The 23,359-nt window shown below is 35.9% G+C and overlaps 1 protein-coding gene across 1 annotated transcript in view; it reads left to right on the top strand.

The window, feature by feature from the left end:
• The window catches only part of brinp1 (bone morphogenetic protein/retinoic acid inducible neural-specific 1), a 61,959-nt gene that overhangs the window by 7,828 nt on the left and 30,772 nt on the right, over positions 1–23,359 (top strand). Inside the window, exons 2-3 of the mRNA XM_015046172.1 lie at positions 8,703–8,872; positions 21,761–21,866. Coding sequence (XP_014901658.1) covers positions 8,703–8,872; positions 21,761–21,866 — 276 coding nt within the window. The remainder of the gene's footprint in view (positions 1–8,702; positions 8,873–21,760; positions 21,867–23,359) is intronic.

Raw genomic sequence — 23,359 nt, 5'->3', positions numbered from 1 at the left:
ATTTAAAAAGTAACCGCCCCCCAAAACCAAATGGTTTCCCCCACATTAAAAAAAAAAAAAAAAAAAAAAAAAATGCCCTTAAGCGTTTGCAAAATCAGTTCTTTGATTTTAAGCGTTTGCAAAAATCAGTTATTTTCCCCACTTCACATTCATTTTGACTCATCCCTCTTTGTGTTATTGTTATAACACAGCCACACTGAAGGGTTTTTAAACAAGAAAGTTCTTTTAAGGCCAGACCTTAAAAGAACATAATACATCTAAATCTAAATTGACAAAAAAATTAGACTCAATTGTGTTTTTAATAACTTAAATGCATTTAAGCTGATGGGTGAATGTTTTCTACAGGATTTTCCAGTATAGAACATATTTCTTTCGCCCATCAGTTATGACAAGTAGCCCTGATCATGAAGCAACAGAGCAGCTCTAGACCATTCTTGCAGCATTTTGGTCCTGCGTTTTTCTTTTAATTGGATCATAAACACTTTTCTTAATTGAAGGAAATGGGGTCTGCAGTGCTTTAGATGTTGGTATGGGTTCTTTGTTACCTTCTCCTGGATGAGTTGTTGATACTGGGGATACTTGGGAATAGTTTTGGTACGCCAGTCACTTTTGGCAAGGTTCATCACTATTTTGTGTTTGCTTCCCATTTCTGTGTGATTTGCTGAGAAAGTGGTTGTTCTCTCTGGCTTTGGATGTTTTGCAGCTGAAAAGATTTTTGCTCATACTTTTGATGATGCATGAACCTGGCAATACACTATTATTTGTACAACTGGTAGCAGCTGATTAGCATCTCAAATACTCAAATAATACCAGAAATATGACCCTAGATCCCAAAGGAGTTAATGCAGGGCAGAGCCAAATGACGGAGAACAGGAAGTTCAAATCAACTATTTCATCAATCATAATAGGAAAAGATTATGTCCCCCCAATTCCAACATCTTTCTGTCTTTCTAATCATACTGGTACACAGAGATTTAAAGGGGAGTGGCAAAACAAAATGAAGTAAATTAGCAGTGCTTGGTAACAATTACTGGTGTCACCCTGGGTGTGTTACTGTGAAATAGTGTTTTTATTCCGTTTTGAGCATGTCATGACAGTCCTGATGTTGTCATATAGCAGTCTGCGGCCTCTTTAGATTTGGTGCAAGATTGTCCGCTACCAGTAATCCTGCCTACCCACAGCATCACCATCCATAATGACTCTTTGAAGATATTTGGGTTATATAAGTTATGACAATATTTAATTTCCTTTTGGGAGAAATAAAATACTTTGAATTGAAAGAAAATTACAAACAGGAGGGGAAATGTTCAACTAAGACCGTGCAGATAAAAGCTGATACACAAGCATTGTTTTGAAAGAGTGCAGTGTGGTCAAATGAAACTCCATTTTCATTTCTGCATCCTGAAAAAAGCACATATATTGTTTTTATCTTATTTTTTCTGTCTGGGTTATTTGATGCAACGGGTTATCTGATTTTGGATTTTTATTTTTATTTTTTTTGTTTACCACTCTATATCTGAGTTGTGCCATTTTTGGTAATCTTTCTCTGTTTTGGAGTGGAAGTATGATTACTTTTCTTGGAACTGTTGTGTTGCTCTTCAGTTGCCAGTAAAACTGTTCAGTCATTTGCCAAAACATTCACTGTGAACAGAACAGGTTGTTCTAAGATAAGATGCAGCAACAGGAGATTGAAGGGAAATATATTTGATTCTGTTTTGAACATTTGATCTGGCCCTGGCCTACTGCGATGGAGCCCTCTAGAAATTGTGTCAATCACTGAGGGATGTAGAATAGTTAATAATAGACTAACCTAACTAAACCGTTTCAGCCAACTGCACATGGGTATTAACAGGGTACTGAAGCAGAGGAGCGTTATCAGTCCATATTCCATACCAGCTTAGTCCTGTTCAGAGTTGCAAGAAGGCTGCACATCAGTAGATGTCTAGAGAAGGTGTGGGGCACATCCTGCATGGGTTGCCAATTCATCAACAATTTAAGGATGCACTCATAGCTAGGCATAATGAAGAATAACTTTGAAATATGGTAGGAAACCACAGTACTCAAACCCCCCCAAATCACCAAGCGTAGCACCAAACAGATAGTTACAGTTACAACTGTTCATTCACATGCAATTTTTTTTTTTTTTTTACCATTCTGGGTAATGCAGCATTTTTGTATGATCCTCTTGCAGTGTTTAAATGATCTCAATTTACATCTGCTTTCACTATATATTTCCAAAATGTCCAAACACAGTTAGTTTAAACAAAAGATGAATTGGGACTGACCTGAAATCACATGTTTGGATAGCTCTAAAACATGCTTTAATGATATTTTGAAGTTAGTTTATCTCTTTAAGGCCATTAGAATTAAGATGGCAGTGTGACCATGGTTAAGGCGAGAGAAGATCTTTGATTCAAGGAGTTTTTTGAGAGTTGTAGGAATATGAATGATATTCATTTTATGTTATTCTGAAATATTAAAGACATAGTAATAAATAACTGCACATATTTTATTTATAAAAAAATAAAATGAAAATGAAATGAAAAATTAAACTAATGAAAAAGATAGCTTTTTCATCAGTTTGTTCATTGAATTTATAATGTACTACTCTCTGCATTGTAATTAGTTCTTTTCTTTATCATTTGCTATGTCAACAAAAATGCATGAAAGCAAATTAAGAAAAAAAGGATGCATTCATTTCTATTCACTGCAAAGGAAGGAGGATGTCTAATGGGGTTCTTGACAACTGACCAATCAACTTTTAAGTTACCCTGGAGAAGGACAATTCATTTCTTCCCCTTCAATTATGTGACTCATGAGACCACAAAGTGCAGGTTGTTAAAGAGAGAATAGCCTACTCTAACTTTATCGCTCGTCCTGCATGTGCATTTTTGTTTTGTATAGCTGTGTCCTTTATTGAGCATCTGTAAAGGCTGAGATAAAAGTGTGCTGACACATAACTTGAAACAAAAGGCCTCAAGGTTAAAGGGAACATGGCAACAATCCAGAGGCAGAGGAGACGAGCCAGAGGTTAAATGTAAAGAGAGACAGGAAACCCATAAAAGATGCAATACAAGAAGATGAAAAAGGATGCTGTGGTTGAAAAGAAAACCATAATAATTTGGGTATTTTTTAAAAATATTCTCAAGTTTTAGCCTTGTGGTGCATTATGGCTCTGATATTCCTCCACTGAACACCTATTTGCACTTTAGTGTCATATGATGTTTCAACCTAATATTGTATATCCAATTTCCAAAGCTGAAAAAAAGAACAATAACTAACACCTGCTGAATTACTTTACTTTTGAATTCCATGAAGTTCACCACAAAATCTCCTCTATTTAAATAGCTCAAACATGAGCAATTTGTTAAAGCCTGAGGATCAATCTATGGCATAAGCCATAGGCGTTTAATTATGGCCTAACAGTGTCCTACCTGCAGCACAAAGCTTTCTGCATAGTCTCAATTTGAAGAATGACAGAAATGTTCTGACAGTCAATGTTCTGTCCTAAAGCAACTTGCTTATGAAAAACCTTGTTACAGTTGGTGCTATTGCTGTGGTATAGATCTTTACACTGCTGTTACTTTTTGCTGTAGATATTATTTACAACCAGTTTACAGTTATTTAGGTTTTTACAACTTGTCCAAACGGAACCTATTCTAAGCATGGCTTATTGCAGATAACAAACTACCAATTTAGGGCCCCGGCTTCTCTTTACAATTGTTCTAATGACAATGAATTCTAGAACACGTATTGTTGTGGTTCACATCGGAAGTGTATTTTAATTGACATTATATGACAATCTGGAGCTAAATCAGTTCTTCTCTGCACTGGTTCCCTATGGTTCAGAGACAAGACGTGCTTTTCTTAGTTTATAAATCGGTGAATGACTTGACACCAAAACACATTAAAAACCCCGCCACCATTGTATCAACCTTCCAGACCACTCAGGTCTGCAGGTTCTAGTCTACTCTGCATCCCAGAATCAGAACTGAACATGGAGAAACAACATTTGGTTTTGATGATCCTCTAATCTGGAACCAATTTCTAAAAAGCTGAAAAATGTTGAAACACTGAGATATTTTAATGTAATATTATTAATCAGCTGCCTCTGATTAATAGCAACTGTAACAAAACAAACTGTAGTCTGTATCATTTCCCCTTATTTTGCCATTAAAAAATAATGTTTTGCTTGCTTAGCTCAATATTATCTATGATACTATCTAATTTGGATATACTTTTGTGGTAGCTGCATTGTCATGTCACCAAATCAATCACTCTTTACTAGAGTGAAGGACTATGGAAAAAAAAATATGCTATTTTCTTGTGACGTTTTGTGAGAAGTGGACAAGTTGTAGCTGAAGGGATCTTCAATATTAATGTCTTCATCTGGTGTGGTGTGCTTCCTTGTACTTCTTATTTCATTATCTAGAATTTCAAGATGACAATCTCAATTGGGAAGTTTTTGATCTGTTGTTTCACTTAAAGCGTTTCATAAATTCCACTGAAGTTCTTTTGCTTCAGCGGATTTATGATTTTTGGACATTGCACCGCAAAAAAAGAACTGAATGCTGTTCACAGAACACAACGCTTCAAATATATATTGGAAAGCGTTAAGCTGATCAGTTAGTGATGCTCCAGCTGATATCTTGTTTAAACAAACTCTTCCTACATAGCACAACTCATATGTTAAAACATGTGCAGTTAAGATGTAAACTTGCTCTTAGATGTTCTGTTGAATTTTGGTCCTGTTGAAAACAAAAAGGGCATTTTTTAAGAGATTGTCCTTTATGCCAATAGACTTATTTCTGTCTTTACAGCAAATTTATTTTGGCCACTTTACAGATGAGATAAAGAGTCAAGGAAAGGTAGGAAAGGAAAAGCAACAGAGCACTCTACACCAAATAATAGTGGAAAAGTATTGCAAACTAGCCATGGCGACACACTTTGAAGTGTTTATTTGTTGACATCCACTACTAGTCCCTGCATAATTAAACTAAGGAATTAAATGGAAATGAGGTTGGCTTAAGGGTTAACGTTTTTAGGAGCTATGCAAATTAGTTTTTAGACCACTCAGTTAGAACTTAATTGAGTTTTTTTTTATCCTGTATGCATCTTTTTGCCAAAGTTAGTAGCTTGGAAATTTTAGTTTGGCTTGTTCGGGTAAATCCATACACGCTTCTTGAGTTTGGTGGTATTCAAATGTTTGTCTCTCTCTTTTTTTATAAATATTTCTCCTAGGAAGTAGGTCGGGTTCAGCTTTTGCACATTGTTTTCCGCTTTGCTTTGTGCCTGTCCCTTCCTGCTGGGGTTTAATTGTTTAGTGTGTCTTGTCAGCCCCTGTGTGTGTTTCTGTCTATTGTCCTGTCTTTTGTTATTCCGTCGGTAGTTTGTCTGTTCATTGGGCTCACACTCTTCCTCTGTTACATGTCTTCTTGTTCTCAGGCTACTAGTTTAAATTCATGATTTATTGGGCTGCACGGAATTACTAGGCTTTATGGTAAATTGTTTTATGTTGAACCTTTTAATTTATTTTTATAAAGGATTTATTTTTTTATTTTTTTCCATCAAACCACTTTCTTTCGTGTCTTGAATTTGGACTTTCTGCTTCAAACTCTATCAGTTCCTGAGAATAATCCTACCAGTGTGGCACATGTGAAATATATAACCCCTTTAAGTAAATTTTGAAAGGATAATGTGCACTTATTTATTCCTCCTTTTTAGTTAGTTAAATCTATTGGGCTGCCTTTAATATTAACATATCTTGTTGATGTGCAGAGTCCACACAGCTTACAGAATATGCACAGTATGCCCAAGTATGTGGGAGTCTGCCTGATGTTATAGCTGTGTTAATTAGAATTAGCTCAAATCTAAAACTTGTGTGTACCGGCCCACTTTGTGCACCAGTGGGAACCCTGTTCTCTGGTAAATTTTGAAGTAAACGTTCTCCCTGCAGCTGGGCCAATTATCATAATTTTTTTAAATGAAAGAGTTATCATTTTTCAGTACTAAGCCAAAAGAATTGCAATCAAAATTAATTTTGGCAACTGAAGCCAGAGGCTATAGTTCAAATATGGAATAAGGGCTTTACCCTTGTGTGTAATCTAACATTGATTCAAAATATGCTCTTACTTTATTATGCCTTAAAACTACATTATATAATGCCCACCAGGACTGGGCAATATATAATGTATGTGCAAATAATACCCAGGCTTTTAAAGTTTGTTTTGTATAAGACTGTAACAAATCAGATAAAAATAAGTCGGGTACAGTTCAAATAAGTGCTGAACTGTATGTTAAATATTTAATCGAGAGTTCAGCAATTTATCGTAAAGTTTATACATTAAATCATGTTATTTACATCCAATTACTGCCAATAAATACTGAATTATTTTTGGAGGTGAGGTTTTTACCTTACTTTTGTATTTATGAAAAAAAAGGAATTGTTCTCGTTTGATAAATTGAAACCAGCAATAATATATTCCATGATAATAACAGTTTGATGACAATTTGGTTCTCAGTGTGTACAGTCTTTGTGCATGTTGGTGGTTTAAGAAAACCTAATTTCATTAGCCTGTTTCCTAGCTGTGACATTATAAAGCAATATAATTTAATGTTACCCATTAAAATGACCCACAGGATTTGTGCCAATTACGGATAATAGAGTCCCACCTTGCCATCAGGTTACCTTAAAACCTTATTTCCTCCTCTGGCAGTTACTGACCTTAACTTGGATCGGCAAAAAAGATACATATTTTGTTAATACTGCTGCACACACAAATACAACCTTTTGTTGATTTGAGGTAGAAAAAGAAAAAAAAGGAAAGAACATTGCATTTAAATGCCTTTCAGCTACAAACACACAAGCTCTGCATGCGCTAATTGTTTCTGGCACAGTGTCTCTGAGGTGCGGAGTAATAATGTAACAAGGTATTACTTACAGAAAGATGCACTCACATGATTTTTTAAAGCTAAATTTGTTACAAGCTTGCAGTTTCAGCAGCATGACCCACAAAACCTTTATGGTATAAGTAAGGTAAGTGCCTCACCGAGTTGCAATAGAGATGCAAAATGGCAGATGAAGGGCTTAACGTTGGAGCATTATTCTTGTTATATAGTGTAAGTCAAGTGTGTGTAAGTAACTTTGCAAACCCCCGAGGGAGAGGGAGAGCATGGCTTCATCAGAATTGGCCTTCATATCCTCAGTGGTTGTAACCAGGCGTGAGACATTTGCCCTGACTGTTACTTGCCCTTAGTCACGGTCACAGGCAGTTAAGTGACCAATTCCAATTCATTTCTTGGGGCTAAATAATTATTTAGAAAACCTATGTGACAGAATGTTGAACAAGACCCAGCCATAAGGGTTGCCTTGCTCTAATTTTAAGGCAATCCAATCTTGTTTAAATTGTTGTTTACACGTTAAAGGTCAAAGACATATGAGTAACCAAAGAGGTGTTAAGCACTGTCCTGGTGTGTCATGTAAGTGGATATAGAATAATAGTTCATTTTTGGTGATGCCATATATTAATTAGTTCATATTGTTCATGTGGCCTCACTGCATTCACTATGATAAAAAAAAAGTTCATTTTTGAAAGCGGTGTCTCACAAAACTTTTTGTATGATTTGATATATCATTGTTGTCATAGATACAGGATTGTTAACTTTGACTTAATTAAATAAGCCTAAATAATGCCATGGAGTGTGCCAGTCAGTTAATCAGTAGCATGTAAGTAAAGACATGAGCCAAGCTCTGGTGGTTAAAGTGTTGCATGAGAAAAATAAACAAAGCAGTTGGTTGGTGTTTTATTTGGTTTTATTAGGCTGTGGGAGAACCACAAAGTACTTTGTGGCAAAGTGTTTATTTTTTCATGACTTCATACCTTTTTCTACACAGATATTTTTTGTGATTTGGAGCATATGTGTTAGAAGAAAAATATATTGCAGTAATGAGAGGAAAAACAAAACAGAGAAATGATCTTCTGCACTTCCCACCACAGCTTTATTATATCAACTTGAGCTCATTAATGTGATTTAACTATGGTAATAAGTAATACTAGTCACACTGGTGCAAACACATCAGTAAATGATTGGCACAACCCATGATGCAATATCGTAGAAATGCTGATGCAGTCTTTTCTGTAAATGACAGAACCTAAACCATGTGCTTATAATCCCACATGCCGCATATCCCTTTCTGACATTACCTCATTTTCAAACTGTTTTGGCCTTGAATAAATATGCACTGTTACATTGTATTTTTGTATTCACTCTTCGGCTACTGCCTTAATGAGTAGTTGGAAGAAGAAGAAAAAAAATCGAGATATTGTTTATCATTCAGCAGAAAAGTCCTGTGATGTCAAAGTGCGAAGAATTTTCACTAGATTTTTCTTGAAAATAATGCACTTTCAATGGGCTTAAATCCAGGTATGTGTCTGAGAATATGCCAGGTGTAGACAAGCAACAAATATGGGGACTTTCTGGAAAACTGGGACATCCAATTTCTCAATATAAAACTGCTTGCCTGGATACTCTAATCTCATACTTATGTATTGTGTTAAGAACTCTTTTTGCAGGTTATAAACATGGCAATCTTTAACAAATGGAAATGTTTTCAATCCTATCACATTTGCTATATGAGCAAACATTTTTTTTAAAAACCAAAGCCACATAAAACTGATTAAATTAATATTTGTTACTTGTAGGGGAGGAGGCTCTGACCATGTATCTGGCCAAGAACAAGCTGGACAGAAAGCTGGTCAATGCTACGCAGAATGTGGAAGCCCTCCATCAGCTGGCATCATCCTACTTTATTGACCGGGATGGTACAATGAGGAAGTTGCATGAGATCCAGATCTCCACAAATGCCATCAAGGTTTGTATATTTTTACCATTAATATACCATGCAATGTATATTTTTACCATTGCATCATAACTGCAACATTAACATGATACAGTTATGATACATTGACTGAAAAACAGAATTCACTGAAAAACATAATTTTTTCATATGAATTATGTTGAGAACATAGTTTCATTTGCACACTACCCACAAATAGGGTACTTTTGTTCAAGATTGGAGATTTTGCTTTTACTAGCCATAGTGCTTTTATCATTAGCCTAACGATGCAAATCTGCACAAAAAAGGAAAAAAAAAAAAGCCAAGATATTTGTGCTCAAGCTGTTTCTGCCTGAAATATTTTCAGCAATGAAGTCATTCACTGATTCTGCAGACACTGAGGCAATGGAGCTAGAAACCAGAGCAATTAAATATTGATACCATTGAGCAATATTATCAACCAAAACCAAATGGCCTTTAGAAAGATCCTGACCATGTTTCAGTAATTAAGCCATGTGGTCATTCTTGATTTGCACAAGAAGGAGGTTATTGAGTTGTGTAAAAAAAAAAAAAAAATACATTTAACCACCTTTTATGTACTTTGTATTAAAATGACAAGCTCAAATTATACAGATTACTGGAACTATAAATTCCTTTCATTCTTTTAATATTAATATTATTGTATAATAATTGGGGATGTTACGGCAATGTCATAACGTTCCTTGTCTTTTATAACCTTGTTTATATGCCCCATGTTGTCTTGACATTGAATCTACTAGATTATTAAAACAAACAGACATTTAAACAAATTAATTAATAAATACATGAATGTGAACATGAGTGTATAACTACTTCTCAAATTTGGCAGTTAACTTGATTAGCAAGTCTGCATAACAGCAACAATGACAATCAGGCATAATATTATGGTCTGTAGCTATGCAGCCCCATACATAATTGGCATGTATAACAAATAGTGGTGTATGTATACATACATATAGAAGGACTTTTTATACTATGTTAGAAATGCATATTATGTATTAAAAAATGCTTATAAACAAATAATTGAACTCCTTTGTTCAATAACAAACATTTCATTGCCTAAAATGCAATAACATAGCATTCTTTTAGTGAACGTTTGATCATTTGCAAAATAGCACTTTCCCTGAAACTAGCTCGCTAACTAAACTAGCTAAATTTACTGTCTCTATTATATTATGTTATGTGTATCACGTAAGTGAGTGTATGTATGATCCAACCAACCACCCAGGTAGGTAGGTAGGTAGGTAGGTAGGTAGGTAGCCTAAGTAAGGAGGCTCAGAGTTCGCTCCCCCCAGCCACTTGTTCCAGCTCCTCTGGGGGAACCCATGGCATTCCTAGACCAGCCGAGAAACACCGTCAGCGTATCCTAGGTCTTCTCCAGGCCTCCTCCTGGTGGGACATGCCCTAAACACCTCACCAGAGAGGCCTCCAGGAGGTATCAGATGCCGAGTCACTTCAACTGGCTCCTCTCGACATGAAGGAGCAGTGGCTCTACTGGATATCTGACCTTCTCACCCTATCTGGGCGAGCCCAGACACCCTACAAGGAAAACTAATTTTGGCCACTTGTATCCGTGAAGTCGTTCTTTCGGACCCAACGCTCATGACCATAGACGAGGGTAGGAACTTAGATCAACCGCTAAATCAAGAGCTTCACTTTTTGGCTCAGCTCTCTCTGCACCATGACAGTTCGGTACAGTGCCTGCTTCACTGCAGACGCTGCACCAATCCACCAGTCAATCTCCTGCTCCATTTTTCCCTCATTGGTGAACAAGATCCTGAAATACTTGAATTCCTCCACTTGGGGCAGGACATCCTCCCCGACCTGGAGAAGGCACTCTATACTTTTCTAGCTCATTTATTTATGCATTTATTTCTATAGCTATGAATTTTTATTTTATTGATTGAGATGATAAAAGAAGGAACCTTGAACACATTGATCAACAGGTTTTGTATGTCATTCAACACATTCTCTCTCTCTTGGTTTTCTCATCCAGGGTGTCAGACACACACAGAGACACACACACAAATAATACACATGCACAATAAAGTATAGGTGGTAATGTTAGCTAGTTGGTTAGATAACTAGTGTTGGCTAACTTTGATTGAAGAAGGCTAATCTGTTGAATTGTGAAAATAATGCTGTCACAGTACTCATGATTGACACACAAACACATTTGTGAGATAAAAAATAAAGATAATACTTATATGTAAGAGTTCTTGCTGTGTAAAATATTATTCACTGGTGACAGTTAGGTCTCAGTGTGTTTGGTTCACAAAAGTCACAGTTGGTAAGAAACAAAGATTCCCATTAAATTCCATAGAAAATGAATACCCCATTATTCCACTCACGGAAGAATGGGGTAGTAACATAAAACATGCTATTTCTTAAAATGTATAAAAGGTAAATTAAAAATTTGAATTACATGATATCAGTAACATGTTTCTTGAGGAATACCTGGAATATGATGTGATGAAAACTTTTCATTACAAAGACATTGCAAAAGATGACCTCACCGGGTCAAAAAGGACCCAGTTACACATCAGAGGGTTCAATGCAAAATGCATACATCTTTTGTTCTTTGAGCTTGTATTCTCCAGCTAACGAATAATAAATGACCACATTTGTTCATGGTTTTTCTCAATCAATTCATCATGATTAGTATGATTAATTATTTCAGCCCTAACATACATGTATAAGATGTATAGATATTTATGCAGACTTTTTTTGGATTTTACACCAATACATGATATTTTGTGCAAAAATTTGAATTATAACCAAAATTTTAACAGAAATTGAATTATTCTGTTTTTCAAGGTCACAGCAAAACTCTATAGAGGACATAATAAAACCTTGTTTATAAATATGTTGGGCTCAACTTAATCAAATAAAAGTTTATAAAAAAGCAAAAAGAAAAAAAAGAAAAAAAAAAACTCTCACCAATGTTGTCACATATCTGTGCTTGCACACCTGCACAACAATTGCAAGTACACGCAGTGCTCACCCCACCAAAGCTTAACAACCCTGTCTTCATTTAGGGAGCACCTTTCCAGCTTTTTGTTGTTTTGAGTGACAAGTGGATTAAGGGGCTTTGGCAGATGAGACTTCAGGTAGCAGGAAGTCAAGCATGACAAAATTAAGCAGACCTGACAGCGACTGCTGCTGAGTCAGTTTCTAGGGAAAGCAAGGCAAGTGGTGTTGGGAAGACAGAGCCTCGATGCGGCACACGCACTGACGCACATGTCACTGCAAAGCAGAGTGGACTCTGTGCCTGTTCATCAAAACTGATGGAGCTGTAGCATATGTGAAGAAATGGGGCCTTGCCTGAGCTCAGAATAGACCTTAAAATGCATCAGTGAGAGGTGAAGGGAAAAGTTAGTAAATGGTGTATGAGATAACCTTTCTATGTTCTTATCATGGGAATATTTATCCTCCAGAGGATTTAAAAAGGTGTTTTTTTTCAAACACATAACGGAACATTTCTGTTCATGTAAAAACGGCAAAGAACATTGGTTTTGCTTTAAGATGGGTATCTTTCAAACATGGGTCTCCAGGACCTCCATGACTACTCAAACATGTTTGAGATATGGCACATCAAGAAAACCTATATCCAGTGTGAAAGCAGTCTTGACACTGCAGTTCTTCACATCAACCTTCCCAGCCAATTCCTACAGTTTTGCATCAAGATCATATCTGTACTGAAAGAAACCGTTTAGTCAACCATCTTATTTGCAATTTGGAGGTGTGTGTGCTTCTACAGAGTTGTAAGTCTTATTCCAATAAGATCCCACTGCAGAATGGTCTCTATTTGTAAACTATAAGCTCAACACAAAGCAATCTCTACATCGAAATAGTTTGATTAGGCCACTGTAATTTTAGCTTTAGAGCTCATGGATTGTTTGTTTTAATTGGATGGTGAGACCCTTTTTATTACAGTTTGAGCAGTAAAAGAAGGGAATTTATCTTGAAGTTCCATCACCGTGGGGGAAATAATCAATTGCTTCAATTGCTGCCAGCCTGATTTAGACATTATTGGTGCACTGGCCTGAAACCAGCATAGACAGACTTTCAAATTATATGATGACAAGTAAAAAGGTGTTTATGGGTTCCACCTCAGGGATAGGTGACTGGTTCTGCAACAAGGATTTGCCACACAGGATCTAGTATCCTAATCCTTATACTGCCATCAAGAGAATGAACCACAATAATCTTATCACACAAGTTGTGTGCTTGTTCAAAAATGTAGGGCATTTGTCACGCTCTGTTCTAGATGCACCCCAGAAGACCTCTCCAGGCCTCCACAGAGAACATCGACCTTCTGACTGATTTTTTTTTTATCAGTTTAGAGAACAATAGACTTTTTTTTAAACAAATTTAACTTCATGTTTGTTGAAAACAATGCTCTGCTAAGGTTTTTCATGAATATCAGAAAAATGTGCACTAGCAAACAAAGGAAGTAAAAAAAGTCCATGACTGTGTGCAGATGTGACTGTAGAAACATCATGTAAACTCCAAGACGACAGATAAAGCAACTCTGTACCTTTGAGGGAATATTTATGTTGTACTGTAATAACAGTATTATCCGCCAACCATTATTTTATTCTTTTTCAGTTCTTTTTGCAATAATTTATACAGTGAAATTAAATCGTCTCTTTATGAATTAATTCAGCATCATTATGCTGAAATACATCTGGAATGTAGAACACAACAAATACCTGAAGACTGAAATAGTATAAGTGAACCGTAACAAAGGCCACACCATCCCACCAGTCACGTTGGCAACAGACAGACAATGATCAGAATGTACAGAGGAGGCAGAGTCCATCAGAAAGCACGGATCTATAAACACAGAGAACAAGGCCTTTTCTCCTTCACTATTGATTTGGTATGTCGGTGAAACCTGCTTTGGAGAGCAAACGTCCAATCAGTCGAAAAGGAAAAATAAATAAAAAAAGCCTATTGGTCAATACTGCAAAAATGTTTCAGACATTTTCTGTCTCCAAATAAGTTAGTTGAGGGCAGATCTACTAGTAGTTCAGATGGGTTTTAAGGTTTAAATGATAAAAACTACAATTCAAAAACATTTTTTACATTTTTTTACTCACTATTGCTCATGCTGGTAACTTGTACTGAAATATGTTGGCTTTCTTTTATAAAATACATCTACAATGAATATTAATTTTAGACCTGAGGCCAGTTTAGAAACCAGCAATTATGTCAAATTAACATGGGAGAAGGACCATCTGGCTTGTTATTAGCCAACAGTTCAAAAGGCAGTCTGTGCTGTTTGTGGGCATTTTTGTTCACTATAATGCATGGGTAACCTTATGAGCACAGTTAATACTGGACAATATGCTGGGGTTGTTTGTAGCAACATGTGGTAGTCTAGTAACCAAACAAGTCGGGTCAAAACAATTAGGTCTTTCTACTGAGCTGGTCTGACTAAAGATCAGACCTGCTTTTAGCTGTATAACATAATACAATACAATATAATATAATATATGATGAAACTGGTTTATCAAGTCAATTCAGGACTCGCTTTCACCCCCCACTTCTACTCTACTCCTGCATGATTTTTTTTTATTTTTTTTTATTTTTTTTTTTATAAATATTCCCTTATTGTAATAATAATAATAATAATAATAATAATAATAGTGCTGATTATTGTGACCAAAATCATCCAACCATCCATCCATAATGGTACACTTATTAGTATAAAAATATCTGGTACTACGCATATTTACAGAACAATTTCGACAGTACAGTTGCTTCATTACAAAGTCTAAAAATCAAAACAAGTCCAAAGTGATTTCGATGTGTTATTTTCAAATATGGTCAAACTCATATTTAAAAATGTTCAAAACATCAGCATTGACCCTTTTCAAGTGGTTATTTTGTCATATGTTCTAATACAACTAATACTTAGATTGCTATTTTCTTATTGCAAAATTTGTTTATATTAGCGGCTCATTTTACTAAGTGAAAAACATTAAACACATTAAATAGATCACATTTGAGCCAATGTTTTCAAGCCTTTATTTTTGTAAAGTTTGACAATGTTCCACTTACAGCTAATAAGAACTCAACCCTTAAGATTAAGATATTACCTCAGCGCAATAAAAAAATAATTTGAATACAGAAATTGTGCGTGTTTAGATGACGGTTGTATATTACGAGGTCAGTCAAAATTTAGTGTTCAAGTGAAGACGACAAGTTTTCAATCCCAAACAAAATAAAGGTTAAAGATGAGTCAAAATGCTATTGTTGAAGCACGTGATTCAAATAGGATTCATACATAGCAAAATCTAAATAATGTATTGTCAAATAAAATGACTGCCAGGTTAGATGACTAATTGTGTTGTTATTTGACTACTAATGAGGCAGCAAACAACTATGTGAACATCAGGACAGACAGCGGGGTATGCAACAATCAGTCTTTGAGGACATCAGGCAACTGTGCCGACTCTCGTAATAATTGTCCTCATTTACAAGCACCATATTTTGTTTTATCAAAGAGATATACAAACAGTTATCCGTTTGTTATTGGTATCCAACAGGTTTAGCATACTGTGCAAGCTGCAGCAGTTAAAATGATGAAAACTCATTATATAACATTTTCAAGTTCTGATATAAAAATTGATGACTGAGGAGTACTTATTTTATTATTGAATAAAATTATATAATGACCAGTAATGTCCACGGTGCTAAGTTTGAGATGTGATTTCAGCAGAAGTGGGCTGCTATCTAAAAATTCTGTCCTCCCTAATAACATCCAGATGCTCTCCTATAAATGGACTGACTTGATGAGTGATTCTGTGCACATTAGCAACCTTAATGAATCAAGTATTTCAGACTCAAAATGTTTCCTACAGACTATCCACATTATATAATATTTATATTATTATGAAAGGAAACAAATGATATTTTTCACTTTGATTGTGCCCTTGTCTGCTGTGTTTTTTTTAATGCACACAAACTTGCATGCACTCAAACAAACAAGCAGCTTTCAAACTGGCCTGGGGTTACTGTGTAAAGAGATAGGACGGGATAGACGTGGGGTGAGAATGATTTCTGTAAAATATGCAAAGTCTCTTTTACTAAACAGAAAAATAAATAAATCACAGAACTCTTTTGGCACAGTGGTCATATTGATATGCAATATAGTGCTTTAAATATTGTATTTCAACTCCTACTAAAGAAAAGTCCAAACACATTTTTCTGTTCATTTTGGCACATTTTTGTGTATGTAGAAAGGTTCAGCTTCTCCTGCTGTGAACAATACCATCCCTTGCTGATAGAAATAAATGACATGCGGTTGTTGTCTCTGTGCGGCTGAACTCGAATGCTTCAAGCCAGGACTCCAGCGGGTCGGGTCATTTAGGAATGAAATAAGATACTCAATGAAGTGTTGTAATGGAAAGAAAATGTCAATTTTACGACTGAGTGTTTTTCTGCAGGAATGTCTGATGATGCCGGAAAAAGTATGATGAGGAATTAACTGGACTGTTTGTCCACGTGAGCCTGCGTGCTTTCATGACCATGTCAGCATGTATGCGAGTGTGCGGCTGACTGCGTGAGGTTGTTTCCGTTCATGCATGATGTGTGATAGTAAATAGGTGTGCTTTCCCCACACGAGTGGAGGATATGCTTGCTGCAACCACCACAAGGTCACCTATACGTACAGTGACCGATTTACACTAGCAATCAATATGCATACTTCCTGATGATGCTGCAGTGCTGTGGATGGTAGTGGTGTGCCAACCACAGCCAATGATCTTATCTCTTATTTCATGCTCCAGTCTAGTGAATCTCACGCAAGGTGAAATATATAACATGTACGCAGTATGACCCAGATTCCTAAAAAAAAAAAACAGTTACGAAGTTTAAAGCATCTTATTTGCAATTTGTATGTAGTAAAAACAATCTAAATATATTTAATGCGCAGAGCTGTTTTAGCTTTAAAACTTGAATGTGCCACAGTTGTAATAAGAAAGTTATTTTTTGTAACAACTTTGTAAAAATCTGATTTACATAAAATGTATCTTCATTACCTCTACATCCCTACAGCGCCATCTCCTTGTGAGACTGACGGGAACACCGGCGCCAAATGCACTATTTATGAATTATTGAAGAGAAAAAATGTCCTCAGAGATTTTCCACGACCAGGATAGGAGAACTACTGAAGAGCAAGCCTTTTCATTTTCTATGTTGCCATAAATAGCAAGTCATTAAGAAAATGGCAGGTGACGGGCAGATTAGGAGAGGCACAGCAGAGGAGATGTGTAATGGAGACAGTTGAACCTTATGGTATTCGTCCCAGGCCCACTCATCTATCTCATTGCCTTCATTCCTTGTCTTTGTTATTGTACAATAACAAATCAGGGTTTTTTTTTCATCCTTATGGGTCTTTCAAGTATAATTGCAACTTAGACACAAAGTCTCTTGTGAGGTTTGGTTTCAGAGAACACATCCTGTGAAGGATATTTTTAAAAACACAAGTAAGAAGTTACCACTTCCATGACAAGCACATGTGTTCTTGCAAAAATAATGAGTTTTTTTTGCATACTGCTGTAATTAGTTTGGTTTGTTTGTCTTTGCACACTGAAGCATTCAGTACATATTCAGCCAAGGGTAAGGGTGATATCTAATAAAATAAGTTAGAAAAGTTCTTTCCCTCACTCCTTCTCTTATATATATATATATATATATATATATATATATATATATATATATATAGAGAGAGAGAGAGAGAGAGAGAGTGTGCAGGGGTCTATGTTTGTTTCCTTACTGTGTCAGAACAATGTAAGTCCATATCTATGCCGTACTACATCAGATCACTTATTCCGCTCTGTGTTTCTGTGTTCATGCCTCATTAGGCGTCCATTGCATTCACATGTCACTTTTTGAGTTTACATCTCTACATTTAAATCCTAAAAATCCTAAAGAGAGTTGTAATTGAACTTTTTATAGCGGCTACGTCTATTAGCATGTTTTTTTTTTTTGTTTGTTTGTTTTTTTATGAAATGTAGTAGAAGATGTAATGTAGAAATGATGTGCTATTCATTACTTCCTATGTGGATAAACAGATTTGGTCAATCAGGCTAATTTCTCATAAAGTATAATTTGTTCATTTCTGCTGTAACTTTCTGATATTTACAATTTCTGCATTGTGAGATGTAGGGATGCAACTGGTAATTGGACTAGAGGTCAAATTGATGAACTAACACAGCAGAAACAATAGCCCATATGGGATACATAGTCAGAGATGTAAGCAGAGTAATCTATTTTCTCTTTTCCATACAAATATAGACACCAAGTGCCCAGAGGCACTTAATGTCTATATTTAGATTTGAATATCTTGTTTTTTTTCTATGACTGAAAAGTTTACATAAATGAAGAAAGTTTTCAAACATTGTGGGCTTTTGGGAAAAAGGCAGTTGAATATATTGAAGAAAACTTTAGATCTCATGTGCATTATCTTTTATTTACCCAGTTAGATTGTAGTCCTGATGGCAGATGACAATTAAAGGGAACGTTCCAGAACTGTGATTTTTGACTGTGTGCTGTGATACATCCCCAGCCTGGTGGGATTCCACTGTTGTGTTCTGCTCAATAATCCAAATCCTTTAAGTCCCACTCGGCCCACTTCAGTCCTTTGATTGTTCCTTTTATTTTTATTGCATTTAACTCCATTTTCATAATCTGATGCACTGCACAGCGTGTGCTAGGGAAGGAAAACACAAGTGCCACACACTGTTCTTCTATGGTCATTCAGATTACAACCACTAGTCTTTAATCCGTAAAGATGGCTTTGTCTGTGCTTAATTTAAAATGGAAATTTTCAAAGACATTTCTCTGTAGTTGCTGTCCACTGAGTGAACTTCACTCAGTAGAACTGTATGTAACTAGTAACAAAATGCATTAGCTAGTTAATACACTCTCCTGCATACCTGATATGAGTTAACTTAATTAGTTGCAAGTTGATTTGCTCTCACAGATGAATCCTTTTATACTTTTCCAGCCATTTGCCTCTGACCCAACTTGGAAGAAACATTCAATCTGAGATGATATCGTTTCACTCATAAAATCGTAAAGTTTCACAGTTCAAACATTAGTTATATTTTCTAGGTTTTGATATGAAAACAAATTTACCCTTGTGATTTAAAAATATTTTGTTTTTCCATTTCATTCAACGTTAGATAATGCCCAACGTTTCAGGAATTCAAGTTCTACTTAAAGTCAAACCAGGGAAGTGGAATAAAAAAAGACAATGAGACAACTAAATTAAGCTACAGTAAGTTTGAACTAAGCCTATTGATTATTAGATAATTCTTTGAAGGAATCTGAAAATCACTTCCAAAACGAATGCAGAGCCAGTGCAGAGACTTTGAAGTTGCAGTGATGTGAATCCTTTCGCTGGTCTCTAAGTGTTCAGACAGTATAATTTTAGAGTAATTATAGCAGAGAAGTCCAGGAAGTAGAACATTGCAGCAATATTCTTTACAAATAATCAAACCAAAAGCTTCTGTACGAAACGGTAAGAAACAGACTTTGACGTCATTCTTGATCTTATCGATATCTCTGTTGCACCAGACAACACTTATTTATGTTTTAAGAATATTTTAGCCACATGCTACCGCTTTTCATTAAAGATCCAGCTTTTAATTTTTTATCCAACATGACCGTAAATATTATATTGCATTAATGCAGCTATCCTCACCAGTCCGAGTTTAGTGGTGTTTCCTTTACCCTGCATTTAGTTGTTCTTCATAAATCGCAAGTGATCAAGTGAAATGTCGAGTTTCTTTATTTCTGCTGTTTCGTGTGGAAAAGGATAAGTAAAAAAAATGCTGAGGGATTTATGCGAGACCAAATGGATTGAATACTATAATTATATATTACTCCGAGAGAGTTTTGGCCCTGTCTGTCAACTGCATCCACACCTCCTCGTCAATCCCTCCTCCTGATCGCCTGATGCCAAGGGTAAGATATACATCTGTCTAATTTCTTGCTTGTCAGCCCACCATCTGGTACAGTATCAGCAATAAAGGCAGAAAAAATGGCATCCCACTTCAGTCTCTCTCTTTCTCTCTCTCTCTCCCCCGCCCCTCTCTCTTTTTCCCTCTCTCTTCCTTTTTGTCTCTTGCTTTTCTCTCTCACACACACATACAGTGTAGAGCTGCTTGCTAAAGTTACTGAGGTCAAATGTTGTGATGATGGTGAAGATAAACTTGGTTTTTCTGGTCTACTTTGATGGATGTTATAAAAATAAAGGAATCTCCGATGACTGCAACTCAGCCATCAACACTTTTAAATAATAAATAGCTGTATATTTCTGATATTTCTAAAAGTATTGAAAAGTTATTATTAGCCTAATAGTTATACTAATGTTTTATGTAAAGGCAAACATAATAAAACACCATCATAATTGGAAAAAAAAAATACAATATTTTATCCTTGTCTGTTCTTTTTCATGCTAACATAATTTCTTCTTTTTATCCAAAGTGGCCATTGTGACTACATGCCCCATGCTGATAAAAAGGGTCAAAGTTAAACATACACATGATCATAGCTTTTACATTAGAGTAGTTTTAGCTTTTTCTAGTTCATTATTTGGGGCTTCCACTTATGCATATGCAATGTTTGATTCATTGTGCCTACCCTCATCAGCATCATTTTGAGTCCTGGCAACCAACTGTTTTCAGATATTAAGTTATGAACACAAGCATTACATTAAATAACAGACCAAACATCAGTCACTTTTCTTCTTCAGTCTGACTGTATGGCTTCATGTGCAGGGCAGTGCAGTTTTGTGGGTACCACTATCCAAAAATCTTATCTATAAGTAGCACATCAGATATGTTTTATATTTTCATACACTTATAAAGGGAAGTGGGGGCTCGGCTTGTGATGCATCGAGTTTAATCATTTTAATGCAGGCCTTTGTGCATCACAAGGGACTGACTACACCAAAGTTAATGTCTGATACATATGGTGTTTCTTGATGTGTGTTATTGTTTTTACTTTCTTTGGAAAGTGACCTTGATTTCCATGAAGTATGACTTCTTATTACAACACAAATATATTCTGATTCAGAATGCATGTGTCAGTAATATGTTAAAGGTATTTTCTGGGTCTACTGTTGTCTCTCCCTGTCTATTTATTTTCTCAAGTATTTTTATCTTTTTCATTAATTTTGTCAATCTAAAAAATGGATACCATTCAAGTACAAATCACCAATGCTAAATATTAGCAGTTTTTGGCAGTTTGCTGCTGTTTTATTGGTTGTTTTGCCACCCTGGTTTTTGCGTTTTAGGCCACAGCAACATCATATCAATTGACAAATTGCTTTAAAATTTTTGCCATCTGAATTAAGAATGTTATGTGTAAATCAGCTGTTACTTAAATTTGCAATTGAGACTGATCTTTAGAAATGACTCGGTGAAAGCATAACATTAGGAGTGGTTTAAAAAGAATTGCTTTGGTTATTGAAGCTTAAAACTACATGGTAAAACTGCACAATCAAAACTCCTTTGTGTGCAGGCCATGGGGTACAAATTTACTTGTATGAATGCAGTGTAATTAGCATGTATGAAAGGCTCTCAAAAAGAAAAGACATCTCATAACTGTTATGTTATTCGCTGACGGCAATAATAAAGAGCTGACATTGTTAATAGCTGGGTAGTCTTGTGATTGTTTCTTTTTTTGACTTGAAATGCGTTGCTGCAACATAGAGGGAAGTGAGAAAAATGCTACATAACCTGATGACAGCATGTCTGCTTAAGATGAAAGCAGTTCTACTCATTGGGTGTAATATACAGGCAGACACTTACACCTACATTTCCTTGTAATGTGGCTTTCATTAAACTCCTAATTCTCTTGCAGGTGACAGAGACACGGACAGGGCCGCTGGGATGCAGCAGCTATGACAATTTGGATTCGGTTAGCTCGATCCTCCTGCAGAGCCCTGAGAGCAAGCTTCATCTGCAAGGTAAACAAATCAAATACAGCCCCATGCTTTCCAAGGATGTTGGACATCAGAGGGCAGCAGCCTGTTAAAATTAAAGGAGATCTGTAGTTGCACATGAAGTAGGAAAATGGTTTGTGGTTGCTGAAGAATTGAATGTCAATGCACTTTTTAATTGGCACTGGGTTTGGAATAGATTTGCTCCCGAATCCCCTCTGGGCGATTGCAGTACAATTTTCTGGTTATAGATGTCTGCTCATGTTCTAATGTGATTGTGTTCCTAAGTCTTCCTTAAAGCGCTGATCAAAGACGGGCCTAAATGCAAAACAGTTCCTTCGGTTTCAGAGCTGAAACTCCTTATAAAGGTGTGGTGCATGCAATCAGTGTAAAACATTGCCTGTCCTATTAATTCTGAGCCACATTCTGATTTGTAGGAGTTTATCCAGTGAACATATTATGTAAGTCAGTGTCAAAGATTGTCTAAGTTGGAAAGTAAATCATTTGCATTCGGCTCACTGGCTGTAGCAGAATTTAAGCAGCAACTTTTACTCATTTGTATGTTCTTCTCGATGAAACTTGTGTTTTAAAGGGACAGCATAATGTTATTTTGCCTAGTGCCATATTTTAGAATAATGAAGAGATGATGATGTAAAGCTCAAAAAAGCGGATTTTACATAACGCTGTCCCTTTTTAACACTGACACAATCAGAATAGAAATCACAAGAAAAAGAATCACATGCAGTGATAGACACTTAGAGGGAAAACAATGACAGTTTTTAACAACAATGATTGATCCATTTTTGTAGTTAAGTTTACATACATATTAACACCAGTCCTAGAATCACAGAGACTTCTCTTTAATCCACACACCTCCTAGTTCTACTCCAATGCGGTTTGTCAAAGAAACACTTTTAGGTCCTATGTTTTTTCAGAAAAATGAAAAAGAAAAAGAAGAGAACCCTTTATTGTCAAGCATCAAATCTATTAGCATGAAGAATTGTTGGCACCCAAATAACAGATGACAGAGTAAGGAAAGCTGTTTTTTCTTTTTTCTTTTTTTTTATTCTCTGTGATAATACACGTAACAGAAAGAAAAAGCTTTATGAGTTGGTTTCCAGCTAAATATTTTCTTCTTGGAGCCAAACTCTTCTTGTTACTGAGATGCAAGGATAAACGATAAGAGATTTCCTTAAAATGCGTTTTTAAGAGCAATTATTCCTGTCATTAATTACAAAGACAGCTGGTGGTGTAACTTGCTGAACGATAATAGTGCTCTTCAAAGTAATACACTTCACGCCAACGATGAAGAGGTATATAAACACTGAAGAGCTTTTAGGGTTTTTGCTGCCAAATAGATTTCTAATTACTTCCAGTCATTAAAATCACCTTACGCTTCTCACGTTGGCATTAATGTTGGCATGTCCTTTGATCAAACTGCTAAGTCTACTTTATGATTTGAAGCTATACATTTAGCACTGGTTATTGTTGTGGCTGGAATTGTGACTTCTAGTTTTTTT

The sequence above is a fragment of the Poecilia latipinna genome, unplaced genomic scaffold (genome assembly GCF_001443285.1).
Source record: "Poecilia latipinna isolate Pla-1442-1.1 unplaced genomic scaffold, P_latipinna-1.0 Scaffold767, whole genome shotgun sequence".
In the NCBI taxonomy this organism is placed as follows: domain Eukaryota; kingdom Metazoa; phylum Chordata; class Actinopteri; order Cyprinodontiformes; family Poeciliidae; genus Poecilia; species Poecilia latipinna.
This window is presented reverse-complemented; position numbering and strand designations above follow the sequence as displayed.